Below are 23180 nucleotides of genomic sequence, written 5' to 3'. Positions count from 1 at the left end.
CCAAATATGGCCACAGCTCATCACGAAGCAAAAAATAAAAAATAAAAGGACGCCTCTCCCAGGTCTTCTCCCCAGCACTGCCACCACCGCAAGGCAGTGCCAGGGCAATGGAAGGGGGGGTATTTTGGACCCAATTGGAGCAAGCCCTGGAAAGCCACAGGTCCCCCCGCCCCACCTACCGGCCAGCTGGCAGGAAGGACGACTATAAAGAGCCGAGGGGCAGGGAGGAGAGGGAGCAGGCTTTCGAAGGCAGCGCCGAGTTCCGCTCAGGGTGCCCCCCCGGGTCTGCTTCGTGCCAGCCAGGTCCTCTCGGCGCGCTCTCCATTCCTACTTGCACAGATAGCTCTTCCCTCCACCGACTGCCGCCATGGAAGCCATCAAGAAGAAGATGCAGATGCTCAAACTGGACAAGGAGAATGCTCTGGACCGGGCGGAGCAGGCTGAGGCAGAGCAGAAGCAGGCGGAAGAGAGGAGCAAGCAGGTGGGCAGCCGCTGGGCTCGGCTGTGTGTGCTGGGGGGCGGGGAGGAGCTTTGTGGTAGGGTCCTGGATTCGAATTCTGCCTTAACTCGCCACGGATACCCTTGAGTCAACCGGTCTGGTTTCTGTGTCCCCCTCCCCGTCACTCTAGATCAGGCATGGCCAAACTCGGCCCTCCAAATGTTTTGGGACTACAATTCCCATCATCCCTGACCGCTGATCCTGTTAGCTAGGGATGGTGGGAGTTGTAGTCCCAAAACAGCTGGCGGGCCAATTTTGGGCATGCCTGCTCTAGATGATCCTTGTGGTCCCTTCCGACTTCTGTGATTCGATGGTGTCTGGCGCTGATGGGAACTGGAGTCCAGAAACATCTGGAGTGATACGGATACATCCCCGCTTTATATCTCTGGAGGTACATTTCACATGTGGTCCCTGATGGGTTGGAACAGGGCTGGCTTGCAAGTGGGGATCCTGCAGCCCTCCAGATGTTGAGGAACTACGAATCCCATCATCCCTGACTGTTGGCCACCGCAGCTGATAGACCCTGGCATCCAACAACACCAGTTTTTGCTTCGGCTTCAAAAAAATAAAATTGAAAAATTAAAAATTGGGCTGTTCTCCATTTTCAAACTAGGGACACGGGTGGCGCTGTGGGTAAAACCTCAGTGCCTAGGACTTGCCAATCGCATGGTCGGCGGTTCGAATCCCCGCAGCGGGGTGAGCTCCCATCTTTCAGTCCCAGCTCCTGCCCACCTAGCAGTTCGAAAGCACCCCCAAGTGCAAGTAGATAAATAGGTACCGCTTTATAGCGGGAAGGTAAACGGGGTTTCCGTGCGCTGCGCTGGTGCTGGCTCACCAGAGCAGCTTCGTCACGCTGGCCACGTGACCCGGAAGTGTCTGCGGACAGCGCTGGCTCCCGGCCTCTAGAGCGAGATGAGCACGCAACCCCAGAATCGGACACGACTGGCCCGTACGGGCAGGGGTACCTTTACCTTTACTTTTACCATTTTCAAAGCAGCAATTTCTTATTTGGTTTTCATAAATATGGGATCAATGGAAAGTGGGACCTAAAAATTTGGGGTTTCTGTTGAAAAGACAACTCACACAGAGAAATTAATGGTCTTAAGTGAGGTCATGGCCATTTATATCAATGGGTCTAGTCTGAGTAGGGCTGTCACTTGGCTACATACAGGCTACAGTTTCTGCCTGAGACTGGACCACAAGGTCCTATTGACAACTAAGCCTCCAGCATTCCTTTTAAATTGCAGAGTTCCATCCTGGATCATGTGAACTAACCTCTGCAGAGGAGCCCCTGAGCATGTGCAGAGTGCTTGTCCATCTAATGTTTGCCTGAGGTCCCCTTCCCTTAATTCCAGGTTGGCTCTGATGGTGGTTACCCACCGGCAAGATAAATGCACTCTGCATATGTTCAGAGGGCCTTTCCCCTCAAGTTAGCACAACTCAGAGCTCACCTCCCTGTGGGTGTCAGATGGATCAGCCACTGTGTGCCCACAACTTGATCAGCAGCATGGGGAAAATGCACTCTGTGTATGCTCAGAGATCTGGCTGACCGTCCACTGAAAAGACCCCCAAAGCCAAATTCCTGAACTGAAAATAGTTGCAGGGAGTCCTCATCGCTCAGCAGTACAGGAAGAGGCCTCTGCGTACGTATATTATTTATTTATTGCATTCAATAGCAGGGACCAGGAATTTTGTTCGGACCGCCTTTTTTTTGAGGCCAAAAGGGCTTTATACTCTTTTTTGATTTTGAAATAAGATGGAGGTAAGTAGTTTAATCCAGCGTTTCTATAGGCCAAATAAGCGTTCCTTAAGCGTCCCTACCAGGACAGACTTTGCTCGTGTGCTCAAGACATCGATTCCATAAATCATATTTTGTTGCATTGTGCAAAATATGAGCAGGCCAGGGCTGAACTGATATTACCCTTGCTGGTATCTTTCCCAGGAAAATCAGAGGCTCACTATGTCAGGTTCCTACTGGAAGACCGGACAAAAGCTAGAACGTTAGCAGTGGCAAAGTTTTTATCGGTGGTTGCAAGAACAAATGAGCCCTATATTCTAAACAAAATAGTTGATTAACCTGGAGGTAGGCTGTATGAATTGTGTATTGATTTGTAATGATTTGTTGGGTCTCTGGACTGTAATAAAGATTGATTGATTGATTATTTCTTGCATTTATATATCCCACCTGTTTCTCCAAGGACCTCAAGGTGGTGTAAATGGTTATTGCCATCCACATTTAACAATAACCCTGCGAGGTAGGTTAGGCTGAGAAGCAGTGAGTTGCAATGGTTAACCCCCAGCACAGACTAAACCTTCACACTCACCTCTCCCCACCTGCGTTGGTCGGTTTTTGGTGAGTTTATAGGAACAGAGAAAGAAGGTGAGGATGATGGAGGGCAGAAAGAATCTCGGACCGGCTTGGCTCCTTTCTCCAGAGAGTTCCAGTTTCACATTCCTTACGCTTGACAAAGTCTTGGCAAACAAAGGAAGGAAGGGCTGGGTGGGTGGAATTGGTGCTGGTGCCTGCCCGCCCCGTGATCAGGATGGCTTCAGGGTGACCAGACAGCTGACAATAGGGGAGAGAAAGAGGGCATGTGAGGATGGGCGTATTATATTCTGCGTTTCCAGACAGTCATGAGATTCCCCATCACACACACCAGGGAGCTGGGTCAGAATAGAAGAGCGTCCTGGGGGGGGGGTGTCCTGCACCCCCCTCTCCTACACATCCGCCACACATCAGAAAAGCCTCCAGAAAGCCCACAAGAGGGGCATGAGAGCAACAGCGCCTCCAGGGGGCTTGTTCTCAGAATCGAAGATGCAAAGGTAGACTGCCACTGTAAGTGGAGGTTTTGCGTTGCATCCCAGACTACTCCAGCTCAGGTTAGAACCATTGAAGTTAATGGTTCTTTCCTTCCACTCTGCCACTGCCCCCCCCTCTCTCTCACAGCTCATAGCTCAGTCAGCAGAGCACGGGGCTCTTAATCTCAGGGTTGTGTGGGTTCGAGACCCGCATTGGGCAAAAGATTCCTGCATCTCCCTGAGTCATTTTATTTTCATCCAGGCTTCATTCTCTAAGGTGTGCAAGCTAACCCCTTGGAAGGGAAGGGAATAACGTGGTGCTGAGCTTAGAAAATACAGAAAGACAAATACAGTGGTCCCTCGGGTTAAGTACTTAATTTGTTCCGGAGGTCCGTTCTTAACCTGAAACTGTTCTTAACCTGAAGCACCACTTTAGCTAATGGGGCCTCCCGCTGCCACCGTGCCACCGGAGCACGATTTCTGTTCTCATCCTGAAGCAAAGTTCTTAACCTGAAGCACTATTTCTGGGTTAGTGGGGTATGTAACCTGAAGCATATGTAACCTGAAGCGTATGTAACCCGAGGTACCACTGTATGACCGTCTTAGGGCCTAGATCCCCTATTCCAACCCTACCGCTAGCAAAATACATTTCTTTTCTTTTCTCAATTAGAAAACTGTAATATGTAATATCCTGCAGGGGTGGGGGGGTTGGACTAGATGACCCCTCCAAATCTGCCATTCTGTGATTCTGCTATTCTTTCTCCCTGTCCCACCCCCTTTTTCTTCCATGTTTTCACCTCCTTGCCATCCTCTTGCAACGAGACCCCGGTGGCCACATCCAGAGGGCCCAAAAGCTTCCCCATCTCCAATTCTGGCATTACAAGATAGAGTGCCTCTGGACATGGAGGTTCTCTCTTAGCCACACGGGTGAATCGCCACCGGTTACACATCCACAAATCTGCCTACTTTTTAAAAAACTGGCCTGTAAATATTCAGGTCATACACAAACCATATGTTTAAAAGCACTCTTATAATACTTGACCATAGCTGTCAACCTTCCCTTTTTTTGCGGGAAATTCCCTTATTCCTGTGGCGTTTCCTGCTGCTTCCCGCTGCTATCCCGGATTGTTAGATATCCCATAGACTGCCCCCGGGACATGTGAGGCTGCTGATCCCTTACAGTGGTACCTCGGGTTAAGTACTTAATTCGTTCCGGAGGTCCGTTCTTAACCTGAAACTGTTCTTAATCTGAAGCACCACTTTAGCTAATGGGGTCTCCTGCTGCTGCCGCACCGCCGGAGCACGATTTCTGTTCTCATCCTGAAGCAAAGTTCTTAACCTGAAGCACTATTTCTGGGTTAGCGGAGTCTGTAACCTGAAGCATATGTAACCTGAAGGGTACATACCACTGTATTTTCAAATCTGAAAGTTGACAGCTATGTACTTGACGAGCTGTGGCTCCCCCCCCCCCCAAGAATCCTGGGAACTGTAGTTTGTTAAGGGAGCGGAGAGGGGTTAGGAGACCCTTAACAATCTACGGTTCCCAGGATTTTTTGAAGGAAGCCATTGACCTTTAAAGTAGAATCAGAGCTCTTTCAATGTGTGCTACGAATGCGACTAGGTTGCAACTAGGTTGCTCAAACCGGTTTGCGATGCAGCCGGCTCTGCTATCGGGCAGTCCCATCCGGAGCAAACGTCTGTTAAAATACGGACTTGTGTTCCTACATGCCCAGGTTAGACTGCAGACGAAATGGGGGGGGAAGAAAAGGGTTTTGTCGGGAGGAGGAATGTCTAGGACGCCGGAGATTGCGTGTTGTTTTGACCTTGCCTGGAGGCAGGGCAGAAGAGATCAAGTTATGTTTCATGTCTATTCAGGCTGGAAGAGCAAAGGGAATTTAGAGATGGGGAGAATCTCTCTATCTGCGCTTTGAGAAGCCTCTCTTGGTATCCTTGTAAGGCGATGAGGAACTATGGCAGGGAGGCGGGGGTAGAGAGGGAGAGAGGAACACCCGAACCAGTTGCAGAAACTGGAAATTATTGTATAAAGTCCCTTCCACTCTGTTTGGCCGCAGAACCCTCTGAAAGGAACACAGCGCTGGACATTGAAAGTGTGGTGTAGTGGTTAGAGGGTTGGACCGGAACCTGGGAGAGACCAGGGTTCGAATACCCCATTTGGCCAGTATATCTGAAGGAGCGTCTCCACCCCCATCGTTCTGCCCGGACAATGAGGTCCAGCTCCGAGGGCCTTCTGGCGGTTCCCTCACTGCGAGAAGCCAAGTTACAGGGAACCAGGCAGAGGGCCTTCTCGGTAGTGGCACCTGCCCTGTGGAACGCCCTCCCACCAGATGTCAAAGAGAACAACAACTACCAGACTTTTAGACGACATTTGAAGGCAGCCCTGTCTAGGGAAGCTTTTAATGTTTGATGCATTACTGCATTTCAGTATTGTGTTGCAAGCCGCCCAGAGTGGCTGGGGAAACCCAGCCAGGTGGGTGGGGTATAAATAATAATAACATATTATTATTATTATTATTATTATTATTAGCCGTGGAGCACGCTGGTTGTGAGCTCGGGCCTAGTTGCTCGCTTGCAGCCTGACCTACTTTGCAGGGTTGTTGGGGGGGTTGGCCAATGAGGAGCAGCACGACGTGTGCCCCCTCAAGCTCCTTGTAGGGAAAGGTGGGGCAGAAATGAGGTGAATCAACAGGTAAGTAAATAACTGGTCAGCAAAGCGGTATTGCACTACAGTGGTACCTCAGGTTACATACGCTTCAGGTTACAGACTCCGCTCACCCAGAAAAAGTGCTTCAGGTTAAGAACTTTGCTTCAGGCTGAGAACAGAAATCGTGCTCCGGCGGCGCAGCAGCAGCAGGAGGCCCCATTAGCTAAAGTGGCGCTTCAGGTTAAGAGCAGTTTCAGGTTAAGAATGGACCTCCAGAATGAATTAAGTACTTAACCCGAGGTACTACTGTACAGTAAGCACACAACAAACACACATTCAACTTGCACGCGTTCAGTTTTACGTGCATGGAAGACAAACCGTTTTTTAATTTTAATTTTTAAAAGGGGCAGAAAGCGGGCGGGCATCCGGGGGAAAGAAGATTTTGGCAATCTTACCCGCCATTAATCTCAATTTGTTCTGACTATATGCGATTTTGGCTTTAGGACGTAACTCCCGCGTGAATTGCGGGCTTACTGTGCCTTAAACAGCCCAAGAACTGTAGTTTGCTAAGGGCGCTGAGAGTTGTGAAGGGATGCCCTATTCCCCTCCCAGATCTACAATTCCCAGAGTTCCTTGGGAAGAGGGCTTGGTTGGTAAATTACTCTGGGAATTGTAGCTCTGGGATGGGAATGAGTCTCCTAACAACTCTCAGCGCCCTTAACAGACATGGCTCCCTCCCTGCAAAGGATCCTGGGAATGGTCATTTACTGAGGGAACTCTGGGAATTGTAGTTCTCTGATGAGCCTTCTGCTAACAACTCTCGGTACCCCGGGATGCTTTGGGGGGAAGCCATGGCACTGAGTCGCTGACTGGTCTATCTAGCTCAGTACTGCATGCACTGACCGGCAGCCTCAAGGGCTTCAGGCAATAAGTCTTCTCAATAAGTGTCGATTGAACCCAGGACCCTTGCATTGGGGATATGTACACATTTGCCATTTTAAAACTCAGCTTAGGTCATCCCTCACCCTCCCCGGTCAATTTGGATCGGAGCTGATTTGGCAGGGAAAGCATCCAAAAACAGCTTTTTTTTTAGAAACGACAGGATAGATACGGGATGGGTGTGGATTCTGTGGCTAAAATAATATGTACAGTACACACCACTTCCCAAACCACGGGAGGGAGTGTGCTGGCTGCAAGAGTAAATGGGAGCAATAATAATAATAATAATAATAATAATAATAATAATAATAATTTATATCCCACCCATCTGGCTAGGTTTTCTCAGCCACTCTGGGCAGCTCCCAACAGAATATTAAAAACACAATAAAACACATCCTACACACACTTTCTTTGAATCTAGCTTAGATGTCTTCCGAAGGTTGCCAGCTGATCAGAAAGAATTGGCCTGGCCGGCTGCTGCGCCTCCACAGGAGTCCTGATCTGCAGAAATCATAGAATCATAGAACTGTAGGGCTGGAAGGGACCCCCAAGGGACATCTAGTCCAACCCCTCGCAATACAAGAATCACAGCTAAATCAATTAGCGAAGCTTCTGCTGTTGTGGCTGACACGGAAATGCGGATAAACTTAATTCTGGGGAGAAACGAGAAACCAAACGGGACAGATTTGGCCCTTCTTCCTCAGCGTTCAAGGTTCTAGGCCTCAAGAAGTACTGCGGACGTATGGTAAACGCTACCTCCCCTTTCCTTTTGCAGCTGGAAGATGAATTAGCCGCCATGCAGAAGAAGCTGAAGGGGACGGAGGACGAGCTGGACAAATATTCAGAGGCTCTCAAAGATGCGCAGGAGAAGCTGGAGCTGGCGGAGAAGAAGGCTGCTGACGTATGTATGGGTCTGGGGTGGAGGGACGCCCCTCTCTGAATTTGTGCTCCCTAAGCAGGACTGTTTTTTCACCCAGCACTTTTGCAGGGCCAAACCACGTGGCTGGAATGGCTGTGGGCCCTGCTGGGCAAAGGGCAGCCCCCTGTTTCAACCATAGCTGTCAACCGTCCCTTATTTGGCGGGAAACTCCCTTATCCCAGCACCATGTCCCGCTACTGTCCCTTATTGATGTTGTCTCTTAAATTTCCCGGGTTTCAAAGGAAGCAGCTCCTCTCCCTCCCTCCCTGCCAGCCAGGCAGGAGGGAGGCTCCAACTGTGTTGCTTGGCTGTGTTGCTCACCCAATAAGGAGTCTAAGAACGACTGGGGGTGGAGCTTGCATGCCTTGTGCCAATCAAATCGGCCGCGTTGCCTGGGGACTCGCCTTTGCTCAGCGCTTCCCAGCGAAGAGGTGACGGCGGTTTTTCTTGCTGCATCCCCTTTGCTGGGTTGCTGCGCTGTGGGAACCACCGCTTGAGGCTTTGTTTGGCTGCTGGCTGGGCTTTCTGCCTTTGGCTTGGAGGGGCTCAGAAGTTGAACATATCTGTGCCTTGAAAGTCCCTTATTTTGGCAGCTGATCCCTTATTTTCGAGGCTGCTGGCCCCTTATTTTCAAATCTGTAAGTTGACAGCTGTGGTTTCAACAGAGGCTGAGCCACTGGGGCGAATGGGGCACTGCCCCATAAACCTCGCTCTGCCCCTGGCCTGCCCCTCTCCACCTGCCCCTTTCTTACTTGCAAGGGTGAGAGGGAGGTGGTCCTGTCTGACATTTTCCTTCTCTTTCTTAGTCTCAGGGTTGCTCCTTCCAGAGCTCCAGGGAAGGAGAAGGATGGAGGCAAAGTTAGAATTAGTGGGCTCTGCCTGTCATTGGCTCTGGCGCCACCTACTGTCAGGCTCCCCAACTTCTACCGTACCAGCTCCAATGGGCACCAACTTTGCCTGTTCTTGATTTTGAAGAGATGCCTGGCCCCAAATCGGGATGAAAGCTAAAGGACCTTGGAAAGGAGGGCAGGGGAGACCCTTCTTATGTCCATTATGTTAGGGGGAAATTGATTTGGGGAAACTGTCTGTATTATAGGAAATTGCTCACAAAAATGTATATTTTAAGAGAAATGCGCATTAAAATGCTGGTTTTTCTTTTTTAAAAATTGCTAACTGACGTGGAAATGTGGAGAAACAGACATAAGATATGCAAAATGAGAAATGGAGAAGAACCAAAATAGATCGGTTTGCCCATCTCCACCCTGAGGACAAATCGACCCGGAAGCCACACAGTGCCAGGGTGTGAAATGAGCTGGCAAGGAGATTGACCCCCCCACCCCATTGACAGGAAAGGCAGAAAGTGTGGGGAGCGGAAAGCGAGGGAAAAGGAAACACTCGGGTTCTGAAAATAACCTTATCTTTTCCAGCAAACGTTGCGGTTAGGCTCACCAAACCGCTGCTGACATTTGCACAACACCAGGAGCTACCCGGAGAACCAACTGTCCCTGGCTGGGTCTTTCCCCAGCAATTTCTATGCTTAAAAACTCAAACACAGCTCCACGGTTGCCCACAGTGCTTAACTGTGAACGCTATTAGTATCATCAACAGCTGCTCGCCTGTGGCGACCAACGAGAGAATTCAGGTGAACAAGCAGGCAGGTGTTTGCCAAAGAGAGTCTCCTTTGCTTTCTTTTAGAGCGGGGGGGGGGGGAATCTCATCTGTGGCCCTTCTGGCTACTCCATCTGGCCCTCAGGAAACTCCCCAAGCCATAGCGCCCTCACGAGCCCAGCTCTGCAGCCTCCCTGAGTGTTTTGGCCTGGGTGGAGCGTGTCCTTGAACTCTGGTAGTGCTCCTGATTGCCCGGTTGGACAGAGGCATGCAGGTGTGTAGGAACCTCTGAGTTTTGCCTGGTTGAAACATATGGAGTCTGTTGTACAAAGTCATATCCATCGATCTTTGAGGAGTCCAGCAACGTCTGGAGGGCACCAGGTTGGGGATGCTCCTTTCCCATTTTCTCATCATCTCTGTCCTAAACTAACGGGAAGGGATGTAGCACAGCAGTAGAGCATTTGCCTTGCATGCAAAAGGTCGCAGGATCAATCCCTGTCATCTCCAGGGACTCTCGATTTGAACACTGGGACAGCCAGTGCCAGTTTGTAGACCAGGGGTGGGGAACCAGAAGCTGGGGGGGGGGGAAATGCGGCCCTCCAGGCCTCTCTATCTGGCCCTTCACTGGCCCTGTTTCACCCGCCTGCCCTGAGCATTTTTGCCTGGCTGGGGCATGTCCTTGAACTCCGATCCTGCTTTTCCACACAGAGGACAGAGAGGGGTGTGTGACTATGTGTACAAACCGGCCTACTTCTGCCTCTGGCCCTGCCCTCTGCCGGCATGTGGCCCTTGGAAAGTTCCCCATAAGGGGAATGCGGCCCTTGAGAACCAGCATGCCTGCTGTTGACAATATTGAGCTGGGTGAACTGACGGCCCGAGTTGGCATCAGACCATTCCTGTAAATGGGGAGATGGACAGAGAACGTTGCTTGCCCAGGTCATCGAGAAATTCTCCTTAAAAGTGGATTATCTCATGCACGGAATGCAACTGGAAACTCTGAGTCACTTAGGAAAGGGTTCTGCCTCAAATCTGCCCCAAGATTGACAGGCGGGACTTTGGGATAAGTGGAAACCCAACCGGCCCTCTCCCACTAATGGCCGCGGAAGAGCTGGGAAAGTTATGCAGTTCCCCGCCAGCCTGCCCCACACTCCCTAGTCCCTGCATTGTTGGTGGCAGTCTCTAGGAAAACAATGGCGTCGAGTTTCTCCCCGAGCGAAGGTTGGCCCCATCCGTCAAGCGGCTAAGGGCTGTCAGCGGCCGGAGCAGCTGCCACTTGGCATTCGGAGGGGATTATCTGTACAGATTTATCGCCCATGGGGGGGGGAATTGACGGACATTTGAGCTTTTGCCACCTCCTGCCACCTATCGCTTCCTTTTCTGGATCCTGCTTGGTGGAGCAGAGTAAGAAGCAGGGCTCCCCCCCCCCCCCAGCCTGAGCTCAGGTCTGGTACCTCTCAGGGTGAGTGCTGTTGCCATTCTAAGAGAACAAGGGAGAAGTTCGTGGTGAGCTCCGGCAGCCACCTCTTTTTCTAGAAAAATAGCACTGGGAGGAACATAAGAGGATCCCTGCTAGAGCGTGACACTGGTCAGCATCCTGCGGCCAGATTCTTTCAGGTAGCCCACGGGACTACTAAGATATGCTGCTCATCTGACTGGGTTGCCGCTCCTGGCGGCTTCCAACAAAATATTAAAACACACACAAAAAATCTAACATTAAAAACTTCCCTAAACAGGGCTGCCTATGGTTTTGATCTATGGGCTACTTTTAAAATGAGGCTGCTTTTTAAATTTCATTTTAACCTGTATTTTAAATTTGTTTCCCCCCCCCCTATTATGTTTTTACTGTAATTTTACTGGTGTTAGCCACCCTGAGCCTGGCTCTGGCCAGGGAGGGCGGGGTATAAATAAAAATTATTATTATTATTATTATTACTATTACTATTCAGATGTCTTCCAAAAGTCAGATAGTTGCTTATCTCCTTGACATCTGATGGGAGGATGTTCCATAGGGCGGGCGCCACTACTAAGAAGGCCCTCTGCCTGGTTCCCAGTACCCTCACTTCTCGTAGGGAGGGAACCGCCAGAAGGCTCTCGGCGCTGGACCTCAGTGTCCGGGCAGAAAGATGGGGGTGGAGACCCTCCTTCAGGTATACTGGACCGAGGCCGTTCAGGGCTTTAAAGGTCAGCACCAACACCTTGAATTGGGCTCAGAAACTGGGAGCTAATGTATATCCTTTAGGACCATTGTTATAAAGTCCCGGTGGCCACTCCCAGCCACCAGTCTGACAGCCGAATTCTGGATTAGTTTAATTTCCGAGTCACCTTCAAAGGTAGCATGAAGGCAAGAGCACTCCCTCACGGTAACCTATGTTCCTATAAACATACAAAGATAAGGATTGGACCCTGCCCTGACACCCCAGAAAGCCACCACCAGTCAGTGGAGACAGTACTAAGCTAGATGAACCAATGGTTTGACTAGGGTGACTTTTTATGTTCTCTATAAGAAGTTAGGGAATTAGAGAGTGGAGGGATGGCCCTTTCTCCAAATTAAATTTGGACACATCTAACATAAGAAGGGGACGCAGGTGGCGCTGTGGGTTAAACCACAGAGCCTAGGACTTGCCGATCAGAAGGTTGGTGGTTTGAATCCCCGCGACGGGGTGAGCTCCCGTTGCTCGGTCCCTGCTCCTGCCCACCTAGCAGTTCGAAAGCACACCAGTGCAAGTAGATAAATAGGTACTGCTCTGGCGGGAAGGTAAACAGCGTTTCCATGCGCTGCTCTGGTTCGCCAGAAGCGGCTTAGTCATGCTGGCTACATGACCCGGAAGCTGTACACCAGCTCCCTCGGCCAATAAAGCGAGATGAGCGCCGCAATCCCAGAGTCAGCCATGACTGGACCTAATGGTCAGGGGTCCCTTTACCCTTTACTTTTAACATAAGAAGAGCCTGGCTGGTGAAACAGGTCAATGGCCCATCTAGTCTTGAATCTTGTTCTCACAGCAGCCAATCAGATGCCCCAATGAGAAGCCCAAAAGCAGGACTTGAGCATAAGAGCAAGTCTCCCTTCCGGTATTTTGCCTCTGACTTTGGAGGCGGAACATAGCCATCAGGCTTTGTGGCCACTGATAGTCTCACTATTCTCAATGGATTTGTCTAATCCTCGTTGAAAGCCATTCAAATTGGTGGCCGCCAGTGGATTGGGGCATGAGAAAGTGTATGCTGCAGCACTGGGCGAATTTTAGGGGGTAGTTTGTGCCTCGGGGCTGCATCTCTGCATGGGTGCCCTTCTACTGGCCCAAGGTCACCCAGTGAGTTTCATGACTGAGCAGGGATTTAAACCCAGGTCTCTCCCAGGGCCTAGTCCCAAATTCCTATGCCCCACAAATAACCCAGAGGTGCATTTTAAATAAAAGCACACATTCTACTCATGCAAAAACACCAGGCAGGCCCCACAAATAACTCAGAGACACATTCTAATGTAAAAACATGCTGATTCCTGGACCTTCTGCGGGCCGGATTGAGAAGGCGATTGGGCCACATCCGCCCCCCGGGCCTTAGTTTGCCTACCCATGGCATGGCCTAGTCCAACACTCAAACCGCTACTGCCCAGTGGCTCATTACTGACGACGCAACAGCAAGTGCATCTGTAGCCGATTTATTCTGGCTCACAGATCCTCCAAGTGCCTCCATTTTCCAAGGACAGTCCCAGATTTACAGACGCTGTCCCAGTTTTTTATTTGATCCCAGAATGTCCCGCCTTTCCTTAGGATGGCCCTATTTTCATCGGAGAAATGTTGGAGGGTATGGAGCTATGCAACCCCTGAGCCTTTAGGAAACATCTTAAGGCCGTATAGGGATTTTTTTTTTAATTTAAAAAATATTTTTACATATGTTGGAAGCCGCCCAGAGTGGCTGGGGCAACCCAGTTGAATGGGCAGAGTATAAATAACAAAAGTATTATCATCATCATCATCATTGTGGAATAAGACGTCCCTATTTTCATCGGAGAAATGTTGGAGGGTATGGGATAATCTCCACATTGTTCTGCTTTATTCTGAGATGCTTCCACATTATCTTGGGGTTGGGGGTTCTTTTGCTGTAGCCAGAATATTTGTGGTACAGTATAAAAATTTAGAGGATTTCAGCACGATGGTATGGGACCCATTGGAAACAAAGCAGTGTGTCCGTACCAAAACTCTTGCAGGGGACGAATGGTTTTGAAAGCGGGATCGCGCATGACTGCTGCGATAGCATCATGAGCACAAATACTCATGAATGCACAATGAACAGGACATGGAAGGGTCTCAGATCATTGATTCCCCCTCCACCTTGTTTCGGCTAGTTCCTGCCTCCTCACATGTGCCCAGCAGAGGGGGCCAGAGAACACATCCCTTTCTCCACAGTTACTGAGGAAAAGGTCCTTCAATCCCATTAAGCAGCCCAGGAATTTAAATATGGAGTGCTTGGGCTGGTGGGGTTTCGTTCTCTGAGATCTGCTGCGCAGTACTGGCTGGCTGTCAACACATGGGAAGAAGGCCCAAGTAGAAACATTAGCTGCGAGTTTCTTGAGCGGCCTAACCACTTAGACGCCCCATAGGGGGGCTCCAGGAGGGTGAGAGTAACCTCAGAAGCCGGGCCTTGGTGCCAAGGAATGCTCAGCACTCCTTGGGTGCTAATTGCAAAGTCAGGATCGGTATGCTGAGCCCGCTGGAAGGAGGAAGGAGTGACGGGTGCCAAAAAGGCTTTGCGGGAGAGATTCCCAAGACTTCCTCCGACTGACTCCAGATGGCTGCTCATCCCCCAGGCCGATTTACGGCCGAAGGGCTAAATTGAGACGCTTGGGGGGGGGGGAGAGAGGTGGAGAGAGGCAGATACCTCAAGGAAGGAATGCAATGTGCCCCCCACACATATACCCCTGAAGGCTTGGTTAGCTATGGGCCAACCTTTTAGAAAATGAAATAAAATCAAAATTCTGCATCACTAATGCATGCTCAGCAACAATAGTTGAATTCTGCACCCTGGGTATGTTATGCAAATGTGATTTGCACAATTTAATCTGTTTTGCATAACTTATTCTGATTTTTTTCAAAGCTACTATTGCATAATTACCCCCCTCCCATTTTCTAGTATAGTGAAGAAGTTGCAAGGAGCTATATGAAGCGCTGCCCTCTGACATCTGGGACTCTTCAGGTTCAAACCCACAATTTCCCCAAGCAGATCTTCACAGAACAATAAGGACTAGTAACTTTTCAAAACTTTTTTTTTTAAAGTTCCAAGGAAGGTGAATCTTGCTCCTTCATTGTCAGAGGCAGTGTGCTTCTGGATACCAGGTGCTGGAAACAGAAGGAGGGTATTATTTGTAGTTTCCAAGTCACCTTCAAAGGTAGCCCCATGTAGAGCACATTGCAGTAGTCCAAGTGGAACATAACCAGAGCATGTACCTCTGATGAGACAGTCTCAGCCGGTGTACCAGATGGAGTGGGTAGACAGCTGCCCTGGACTCAGAAATGACCTACGCCTCCAAAATTACTCCCGGGCTGCACATCTGGTCATTTAGGGGTAGTGTTAACCCATTCAGAACCAGGGAATTCCCCCCCTTGTCTCTCCCCTGTCCCCTGGAAACAGTGTTTCTGTCTTGTCGGGATTCAACCTCAATCTGTTAGATGGTACCAGTGTCTTGACTAGTCCATCTAGCACTTTGTGTGCTCCTATTTAAACCAGCCTTTTTCTCGGAACAATAAGGACTAGAATCTTGCTTTATTTATGGAGGGAAAGACCATAATTCAGTGGCATGTCAAAACCCCCGGGTTCAATCTCTAGCATCTCATGGTAGGGGTGGGGAAGACTCCTGTGTGAAACCCCAGAAAACTGCTGCTAGGCATTACAATAAGTGTAACATAGCTTCCTACGTTGCTTCAATGGCTACTAGCTCTGATGGCCGTTCCATTCCTCTGCACTCAGAGGCAGTAAGGCTTCTGACTGCCAGTCAGAGGGGGACTGGCTCCTGTGTGGGGGTCTTGCTTGTGGGTTACCCATTGAGACTATCTGGATGGCCATTGTGATGGATGATGGACTATGTGGAATACTGGCCCAATCCAGTAGGTTCTTCTTATGATTCCAAGGCTGGAGGCCTAGACAGACGTTTGGTCTGATCCAACAGAACTTGTTACCTTCTCAGGTTCTTATTCACAATTCCATTCTCATCCTCAAGATACTGGATCCGGATTTTGAAATGGGAGTGTCACCCAGCTGTTTAAGTTATTTCGTGTTTCATTTTAGTCTTGCGCATGGAGACAGAAGCGGGATCAAGCCTGCGCCGTTCTTGTCTGCTGAACCGAAAACTCTCCTTATTAGTTCTCAGCCAGGAAAGGCCTGCAGAGTTTGATAAGGGCGCTTCTACACAACTCTTTCTGACTAGCAGGGCGGACAGTGTGCTCTAAAGCCGGCTGCATCGCCTTTTCCAAGGGAAACGGCATAGAAATTAGAGCTGGATGTTCCCGCGGTGCCTTGACGCACCAGGCAAATGCCACTTGGTCAAATATGTGAACCCACAGCCGTAACTGGCAGCAAAGCCATCTGGAAACTAGAGTCTCAGATCTTCCATTGATCAGGGAAAGGGGGAGCAGGCTTGTAAGAGGGCGATGTATGTGTGTGCATGCGTGCGTGAGTGAGTGAGAAGAAAGACCTCACTGGAATGGAATGTTTCCCAGCCTTGCTTCATCTCCCAGTAAAAAACCCCAGATGCTGTTTTGCAAAGGTTGAGTTTGGATCTCCCGTGCCCATATATGTACCTAGTTGTCCTTGCAGTCTTCAGGCCTAGGCTCCTAACTCTCCCCCTCCCCACTCCCTCTTTTATGGTAGCAGATTTGCCAACATGCAGGAGTGGATGGGAAAGGTCAGAGGAATTAGTAAGGCCAAAAACTTTTTTTTAAAAAAACTGTGTGTGTGTGTGATGGTTGGCACATCATGCTTTGGGAGAGTGTTTGGGCTGAAGCCTGTTAGAGATGGGGAAGAAATGCAATTCAGTTCGCGTTTAAACACTATAACTCGTGGGTGTTCAACGAAGCTAAATGCTGGGAGATTTGGGGCAGATAAAAGGAAGGGGCTTCTTGAAATGGCACTGGGATTTGCTTTCGAAGGAAGTAGTGATGGCTACCAACTTGGACGGCTTTAAAAGGGGATTGGACAAATCCATGCCGGTGGCTACCAGCCACAATGGCTCGGCACTGCCTCCATGGTTGCTGCAAACTACCGCAGGGGAGAACGCTTTTGTGGTTCTGGGTTTCCCACAGCGTCTCTTCAGCCAATCTGAGAGAAGGATGCAGGACTCGGTGGGCCCTTGGCTGGATCCAGCAGGCCTTTCTTATGTTCTTAGGCTTTCCAGGCTGGTGGAGCTCGTGAATGGTAATCGTAGGAATGCTTTGAGGTCTACGACACGGCTGGGGGATCCTGCGGGGCCGCCCAGATGGGCTTCCAACTTGCTCCGGCCCCTATTTCTCCTTGGAAGCAAAACCCCATGGATTTCAGCGGCAAGCCTCCATAAGGGCTGGCCAGTGTGAGGACAGGATGGACCGCCGGCCTGATCCGGCAGCTAGACACTTCTGAGGTGCATCTGCAGCATGCAGGCTTCACTGGGATGGGCAGGCGACCCCAACTGTTTTTCAACAGGCCTACAAAGGGGGCTGGGAGGGTTCTCTTGCCTCCCATCCTCCCTTGCAAAGGGGCCAGCCCCACTGGAGGAGCCCCCACTGCTTTTCCCCTTTGTTGGTGGGGCTGGCGGTGGGTGTGGCGGAGCGAATGGAGGAGGATGCTGAGGTTATTCTCTCTCTCTTTTTTTTTTTTTAACCGAGACTGGCTTGGCGGCCTGCTCCCGTTGCCATGGCAACCATGCAGCTGGAGCTAGAGGGAGGCGGCGGCGGCCCCGCCTTCATCCGGGGCCCTCGGCGGACGCGTGACGTCACCGAGAAGGCGGGAGGGGGCGCCGCCTCCCGGGTATTTCAGGGCGGGGCGCGGGGGCTGTCGGGAGCAGCAGCGGCGGCGGTGCGGACGGAGTGGAGAGCAGGGGCGGGCCGGGGCAGGAGAAGCAGGGCAAGTCTGTGGCCATGGCCGGGGCGACCACCATCGAGGCGGTGAAGCGCAAGATCCAGGTGCTGCAGCAGCACGCCGACGAGGCCGACGAGCGAGCCGAGAGGCTGCAGAGGGAGGCGGAGGCCGAGCGCCGCGCCCGGGAGCAGGTAGGACGAGGGGGCGCCCCGGGGGGGACGGGCGGGCCGGGGCCAGGGAGGGCAGCAGCTGCTACCCAGAACCCTCTGCGCTTGGCCACTCTCCCAGAAGCCTCTGCGCTTGGCCAAAGTGGCTCTCAAGCCTTGCCCTGCCCTTGAGGCCACCAGCAGGATTAATTCGGAGGCCCGTCTCGGCCCAACTGAGTTCTCCTCAGAGAGGACCCCACTGAAATTTAGCCATGGTCCTTCTCCATCAATGGTTCTTCTTCGAGTAAGGGACGCGGGTGGCGTTGTGGTCTAAACCACAGAGCCTAGGACTTGCCTATCAGAAGGTCGGCGGTTCGAATCCTCACGACGGGGTGAGCTCCCATTGCTCGGTCCCTGTTCCTGCCAACCTAGCAGTTCGAAAGCACGTCAAAGCGCAAGTAGATAAATAGGTACCGCTCCGGTGGGAAGGTAAACGGCGTTTCCGTGCGCTGCTCTGGTTCGCCAGAAGCGGCTTAGTCATGCTGGCCACATGACCCGGAAGCTGTACGCCGGCTCCCTTGGCCAGTAAAGTGAGATGAGCGCCGTAACCCCAGAGTCGGCCACGACTGGACCTAATGGTCAGCGGTCCCTTTACCTTTACTGGAGGTAAGAGGGACGCAGGTGGCGCTGTGGTCTAAACCACAGAGCCTAGGGCTTGCCGCCGTTGCTCCGTCCCTGCTCCTGCCAACCTAGCAGTTCGAAAGCACGTCAAAGCGCAAGTAGATAAATAGGTACCGCTCCGGCGGGAAGGTAAATGGCGTTTCCGTGAGCTGCTCTGGTTCGCCAGAAGCGGCTTAGTCATGCTGGCCACATGACCCGGAAGCTGTACACCGGCTCCCTCAGCCTATAGAGCGAGATGAGCGCCACAACCCCAGAGTCGGCCACGACTGGACATAATGGTCAGGGGTCCCTTTACCTTTAAGGCATCAGGCTTGGGTTACAGGTTTCCCACGGTGGTGCGGCTGGAGACCGTGTAAAGGTTGGGCTTGAGTACCAGTTGTCTGCCGGGCCTCATCCTCTGGGGGTAGGCTGCTCCTACACATGGGTGCTCAGCTTGGGGAACATTGGAAGCTGCCTCCTACTGAGTCATTGGTCCATCTAGCTCAGTGTTGTCTACACCGAAGGGCGGCAGATTTCAGGCAGGGAGTCTTTTGTGACCTTACCTGGAGGTGCCTGTTGGGGATTGAACCTGGGATCTTATGCACGCAAGGCGGACGCTCTGCCACTGAGCCATGGCTCTGCTCGTAAGAAGATCTGTTCTGGATTGGGCCAAGGATCCATTTAACTCTACATCCTTCCCGCCCGCCCATCTTGCCGCTGCAGCTCCTCATCAGATGCTTTGCAGGAAGCTCCCAAGCCCTCTCCTACATGTGAACCCCCAAAAGCCTTATGCACAAGCCTACTGTGTCTGATCCTGGAGCTGGCACATAGTCAGTATGGCTAGTGGCTATTGCTAGCCTTATTCTTCATGAACTCATCTATTTTTGTTTCCAAGTTGGTGGGCGTCGCTTCATCTTGTGGCAGCAGATTTCCTACTGAGCGAAGGAACTCCTTCATTTGGGCTGTCCTGAATCTCTCCAGCTTCACTGACTGATACTCACTCCCCAGATTCTAGGATTAGTTTTCTTCCCTATCCCTTTTCTCCACACCACGTATGTAGTCTTATGCACCTCTGCCCTACACCCCTCCTTTAAAAGCCCCAGATGTTTTAGTCTTTCCTCACATAGGGAAGTAGCTCAGTGGTCTTGCCAGGAAACTAAAATGGAGCCATCACACGTACGAAAGCCTGAGAAGAGCTTTTGTTGGGAGATCCCATCATCCAGCTGTGGCCCTTGCAGGTTGCCTCTGGGGAGCCCTTAAGTGAGGGGTCGATGAAGGCAAGAGTTCCTTTCCTGTTTGTTTGTTTTTAATCCCCCAGCGACTGGTGTTTTTGAAAATTTCTTGGTGGTATTCTGCCTTGAAACGTGGGAGGCTCCTATTTAACCATTGCGGCTGTAAGCTGTGCAGCATAAGATCCCCACTGGATTGGGTAGAAAGTCTAGCATCCAAACAGTGTTATGGTCCCCTGTCTTCTTCCCTCTTGGTCTCTCATTAGCTGCTTCTAGAAGCCCCTTACCAAGGAGGAAGGTGATGCATGTTTACTGCTCCCTGAACACTAGGCAGCCTGTGACTATCAGAACATACAGCCTGCTGGATCCGGCCAGGGGCCCATCTGCCCCAGTATCTTGTCTTCTCAGTGGTCAACCAGATGCCTGTGGAACGCCCGCAAACAGCCCCTGAGCACAAGAGCCACTCTCCCCTCCTGTGGTTTCCACCAAGTGGTTTTCAGAAGGATTATTGCCTTCCAAGTGTGCAGGCAGAGCCTAGCCGTTCTGTTTAGTAGCCATCAACAGCCCTGTCCTCTGCGAATGTGCCTAATCCTCTTTTAAAGCAGTTTAGGTTGGTGGCCGGCACTGCCTCCTGTGGGAGCGGGCTCCATAGTTTTAACTATGTACTGCCATGGTGGTTACATTCTTGGTCATTGTCTTTCTCAAGAACATAAGGACTGTTGTGTCTCATCAGAGTACAGTCCCAACTGGAAAGGTCACAAATGAATGGTGAAGGTGCCCCCCCCCCCACATTGCTCATTTTCAGCCTTTTGGTGTTCGGAAATAAACTGCTTTTGAGCTTGGAGGTTCTGTATGGAGTTGTCCTGCCTCTTTCTTCCAGAAGAACCGTACTGGGTTAGGCCGAGGCTCCGTCCTGCCCAGCGTCTCGTTTCCTGCGATGGACGCTGGATAGATCCCTCCAGGCAATCCAGAGAAGGCCACTGCCTTCCTTTTGTTTTGTTCCTGGTGCCTGATATTCAGAGGTAGACTGCCTCTGCGCCTGGAGGCTCTGTTTTGCTGTAGGGCAACTCTTCCCTCTCTTCCTCTCTGTCGCGCTGATGTATAGTGCAAAGGTATACTAGGAAGCCCCGAAGCAGGGCATGGCAACAACAGCCCCCTCTCATTCTCCCAAGCAAGGAACAATGAGCGCTCTTTTATTAAAAAGCTTGCAATATTACATCTTGTTGTGAACCCCGTGCCTTTTAATTATATCGTGCGTGAAGATCAGAGGCTGCAAAATGCCTAGGTTTGCAGGGGAGGAGTTGGGTGCTCTCGGCCAGATGGACAGAGCAGCTCCAGGAGCGAATTGTGGGTGAATCGAGGCCAATGGTGCCCAGCGTCAACCTTGCTGAGCGTAAGGGTGGGCCCACAACTTGGCAGCAGAGCTCTAGCTTTGCTCTTCCTCCATGGTACCTGAATGCCAGTTTCTGGAAACCACAGGAGCGGGGAGGGCCCTTGTGCTCTGGTCTTGGCTGCAGGTTTCCCCACAGGCACCTAGGCAGCGTCTGCAAGAACAGGATGCTGAGCTAAATGGGGCTTTGGCCCTGATCCAGCAGGCACTTATGTGGTTGGAATCCTGGCATTTCCAGTTGAAAAGCACTAGGTAGCAGAGGCTGGGGAAGACTTTGAGTGCGGGGAAACCCCAGAGCGCTCTTGCAAGGCACCCGGTTCTATATAAGGCAGAGACTTTGAAACAAGAGCATAAAGTCACCCTTCCTTCCTTATTCTGGGAGCCTTGAATAGGCAGTAGATTATGGATGAGGAACCTCTGGCCTCTCCTCCTGATGCTCCATTGCCACGCCCCTGTTCACTCTCATCTGTTGACCCTCGCTGGCTGCTTTACCCTGCTGAAAATGTGTCCTTAAATGGTGATCGTTCTTATTGGCTTGATTGGAGAAAGATGTACAGTGGTGCCTCGCAAGACGAAAAGAATCCGTTCTGTGATTCTCTTCATCTAGCGGTTTTTTCGTCTTGCGAAGCAAGCCCATTGACGGATTAGCGGATTAGCGCTATTAGCGGCTTTTAGCGGCTTATCTGCTGATCGGATCAGCTGATAAGCGGCTTAGCGGCTTAGAAAAAAAAAGGGGGGGAACCAGCAGGAACTCGCAAGACATTGTCGTCTTGCGAAGCAGGCCCATAGGAGATTCGTTTTGCGAAGCACCTCCAAAACGGAAAACTCTTTCGTCTAGCGAGATTTCCGTCTTGCGAGGCATTCGTCTTGCGGGGCACCACTGTATAGGTGTGTGTTTAGAAACCTCTGAATTTTGTGTGCAAAGCTGCCCATTTTGACCCGTTGCCCTGGCCACTACTGGGGTGTGGTCCCTGGAAGATTGCCCATGTGGGAATGTGGCCCTTGGGCTCAGAAATGCCCCACCCCCGCAAATAGGAACCAGAAGAGACCGCAAGTCCTATCCTTAGTGGAACATATGTTTGGTGGGGAATAATGTGTGGTGCAAAGCAGTGAGGAATTCTGGGTAGCTGCTGGGGTGTGCCTGTGTTTCTTTCCATAGTGTGTGTGTGTGATCTTTCTTTTTGAGTGCCTAAATGCATTACTTGAGGTAGCTATCAATAATAGAATACAAGAAAGTACACCCCCCCCAAAAAACCCCTCAATTATTATCAGAGGGCTGTAGACCTATTGGAAAGAATGAGCTCTAGGTAGTCATGTTCATTCACTTGAACGGGTCTACTCTTAGTAGGGTTGGCATGGAATACAATCCATGGACACGTGGGGCAGATAAAAGGCCTCCCGTCTTTTTTCCTTCTTTAAACACTTCTTCCTGTTTATGCAGACATTTGATTTTAAGTCGGGGTTTTTTTAATCAAGCAACCCACACTACCCATAAATGGATATGAAAATACAGAATGGAAAGAGACAAGCCGTTGCTTAGAGCTTACACAGCAATGCCGAGGGATAGTCTTTGTTAAGTTCTGTATCAATATTTGCTTTCCTTCCCCATTCCTGAGTTTGCCTGCAGGGCAGAACATCAGTAGCCAGTTTGGGGGCGGGGAGGCAGGGGGAAATACTAGGACTGGCCTAGGGCAAGGCTTCCTGGTGGCATGATATGGGAGGGTGGGCTGTAATCAGGGCTGCTCCCCTTTTGTGCTTCAGCTTCATGAGTCTTGGATAAAGGGCCTCTGAGAGTGAGGCCAAGGGGTCTCTCTACCATAGATCTCCTTTGAAAGGCGTTTCCCGGAAAGCCGCCTCCAAGAGGGATCTCTTGGACGCAGTGGGGTGGCCCTTCTGCTTCCTGCTCAGGAAATGAGGCAGTTTAGGCTGGGGGGGGGGGAGAGGCAGGCTTTGCCCACGGCCCGCCCTGCTGGAGGGAATTGTGATCGCTGGTAAAAGCTGGACAGTGCACTGGACCTTGCAGAGATAGCTTATCCAGACCTGCGCCGCCCCCCCCCCCGCTCTGACATGGATTGATCCAGTCACAGAACTCCCCCGTGGTGTGTAGTTCAGCCCTTCACCCGGCCTGGCACCCCTCCAGACATTGTGGACTCCCAGCAGCCCCAGCAGCAGCCATTATGGGCAGCGATAGCCGGAGCCATGGCTGATTCTTTTCATCAGTTTGCTTGGACCATGGGTAGGCAAACTAAGGCCTGGGGGCTGGATCTGGCCCAATTGCCTTCTAAA

The 23180-nt window shown here is 51.1% G+C and overlaps 1 protein-coding gene across 19 annotated transcripts in view; it reads left to right on the top strand.

The window, feature by feature from the left end:
* Positions 1-229: 229 nt before the first annotated feature.
* The window catches only part of TPM3 (tropomyosin 3), a gene marked incomplete at its 3' end in the record, with an annotated part of 75485 nt that continues 52534 nt past the window's right edge, over positions 230-23180 (top strand). For 4 of the 19 annotated variants that reach the window (XR_014519582.1, XR_014519583.1, XM_083477349.1 and 1 more), the window contains exons 1-2: positions 232-481; positions 7675-7800. Coding sequence is in view for 11 of the 19 variants with exons in the window: in XM_083477349.1 (XP_083333475.1) it covers positions 368-481; positions 7675-7800 (240 nt within the window). Of the gene's footprint in view, positions 482-7674; positions 7801-17395; positions 17661-23180 lie in introns of those variants that run through there. The other 15 variants (XR_014519580.1, XR_014519581.1, XM_083477351.1 and 12 more) reach the window with 10 other exon arrangements.

The sequence above is a fragment of the Podarcis liolepis genome (genome assembly GCF_965112155.1).
Source record: "Podarcis liolepis genome assembly, chromosome: 15".
Taxonomy (NCBI): Eukaryota; Metazoa; Chordata; class Lepidosauria; order Squamata; family Lacertidae; genus Podarcis; species Podarcis liolepis.
Note: the sequence above shows the minus strand (reverse complement) of the source record. Positions and strands in the feature narration are given on the sequence as shown.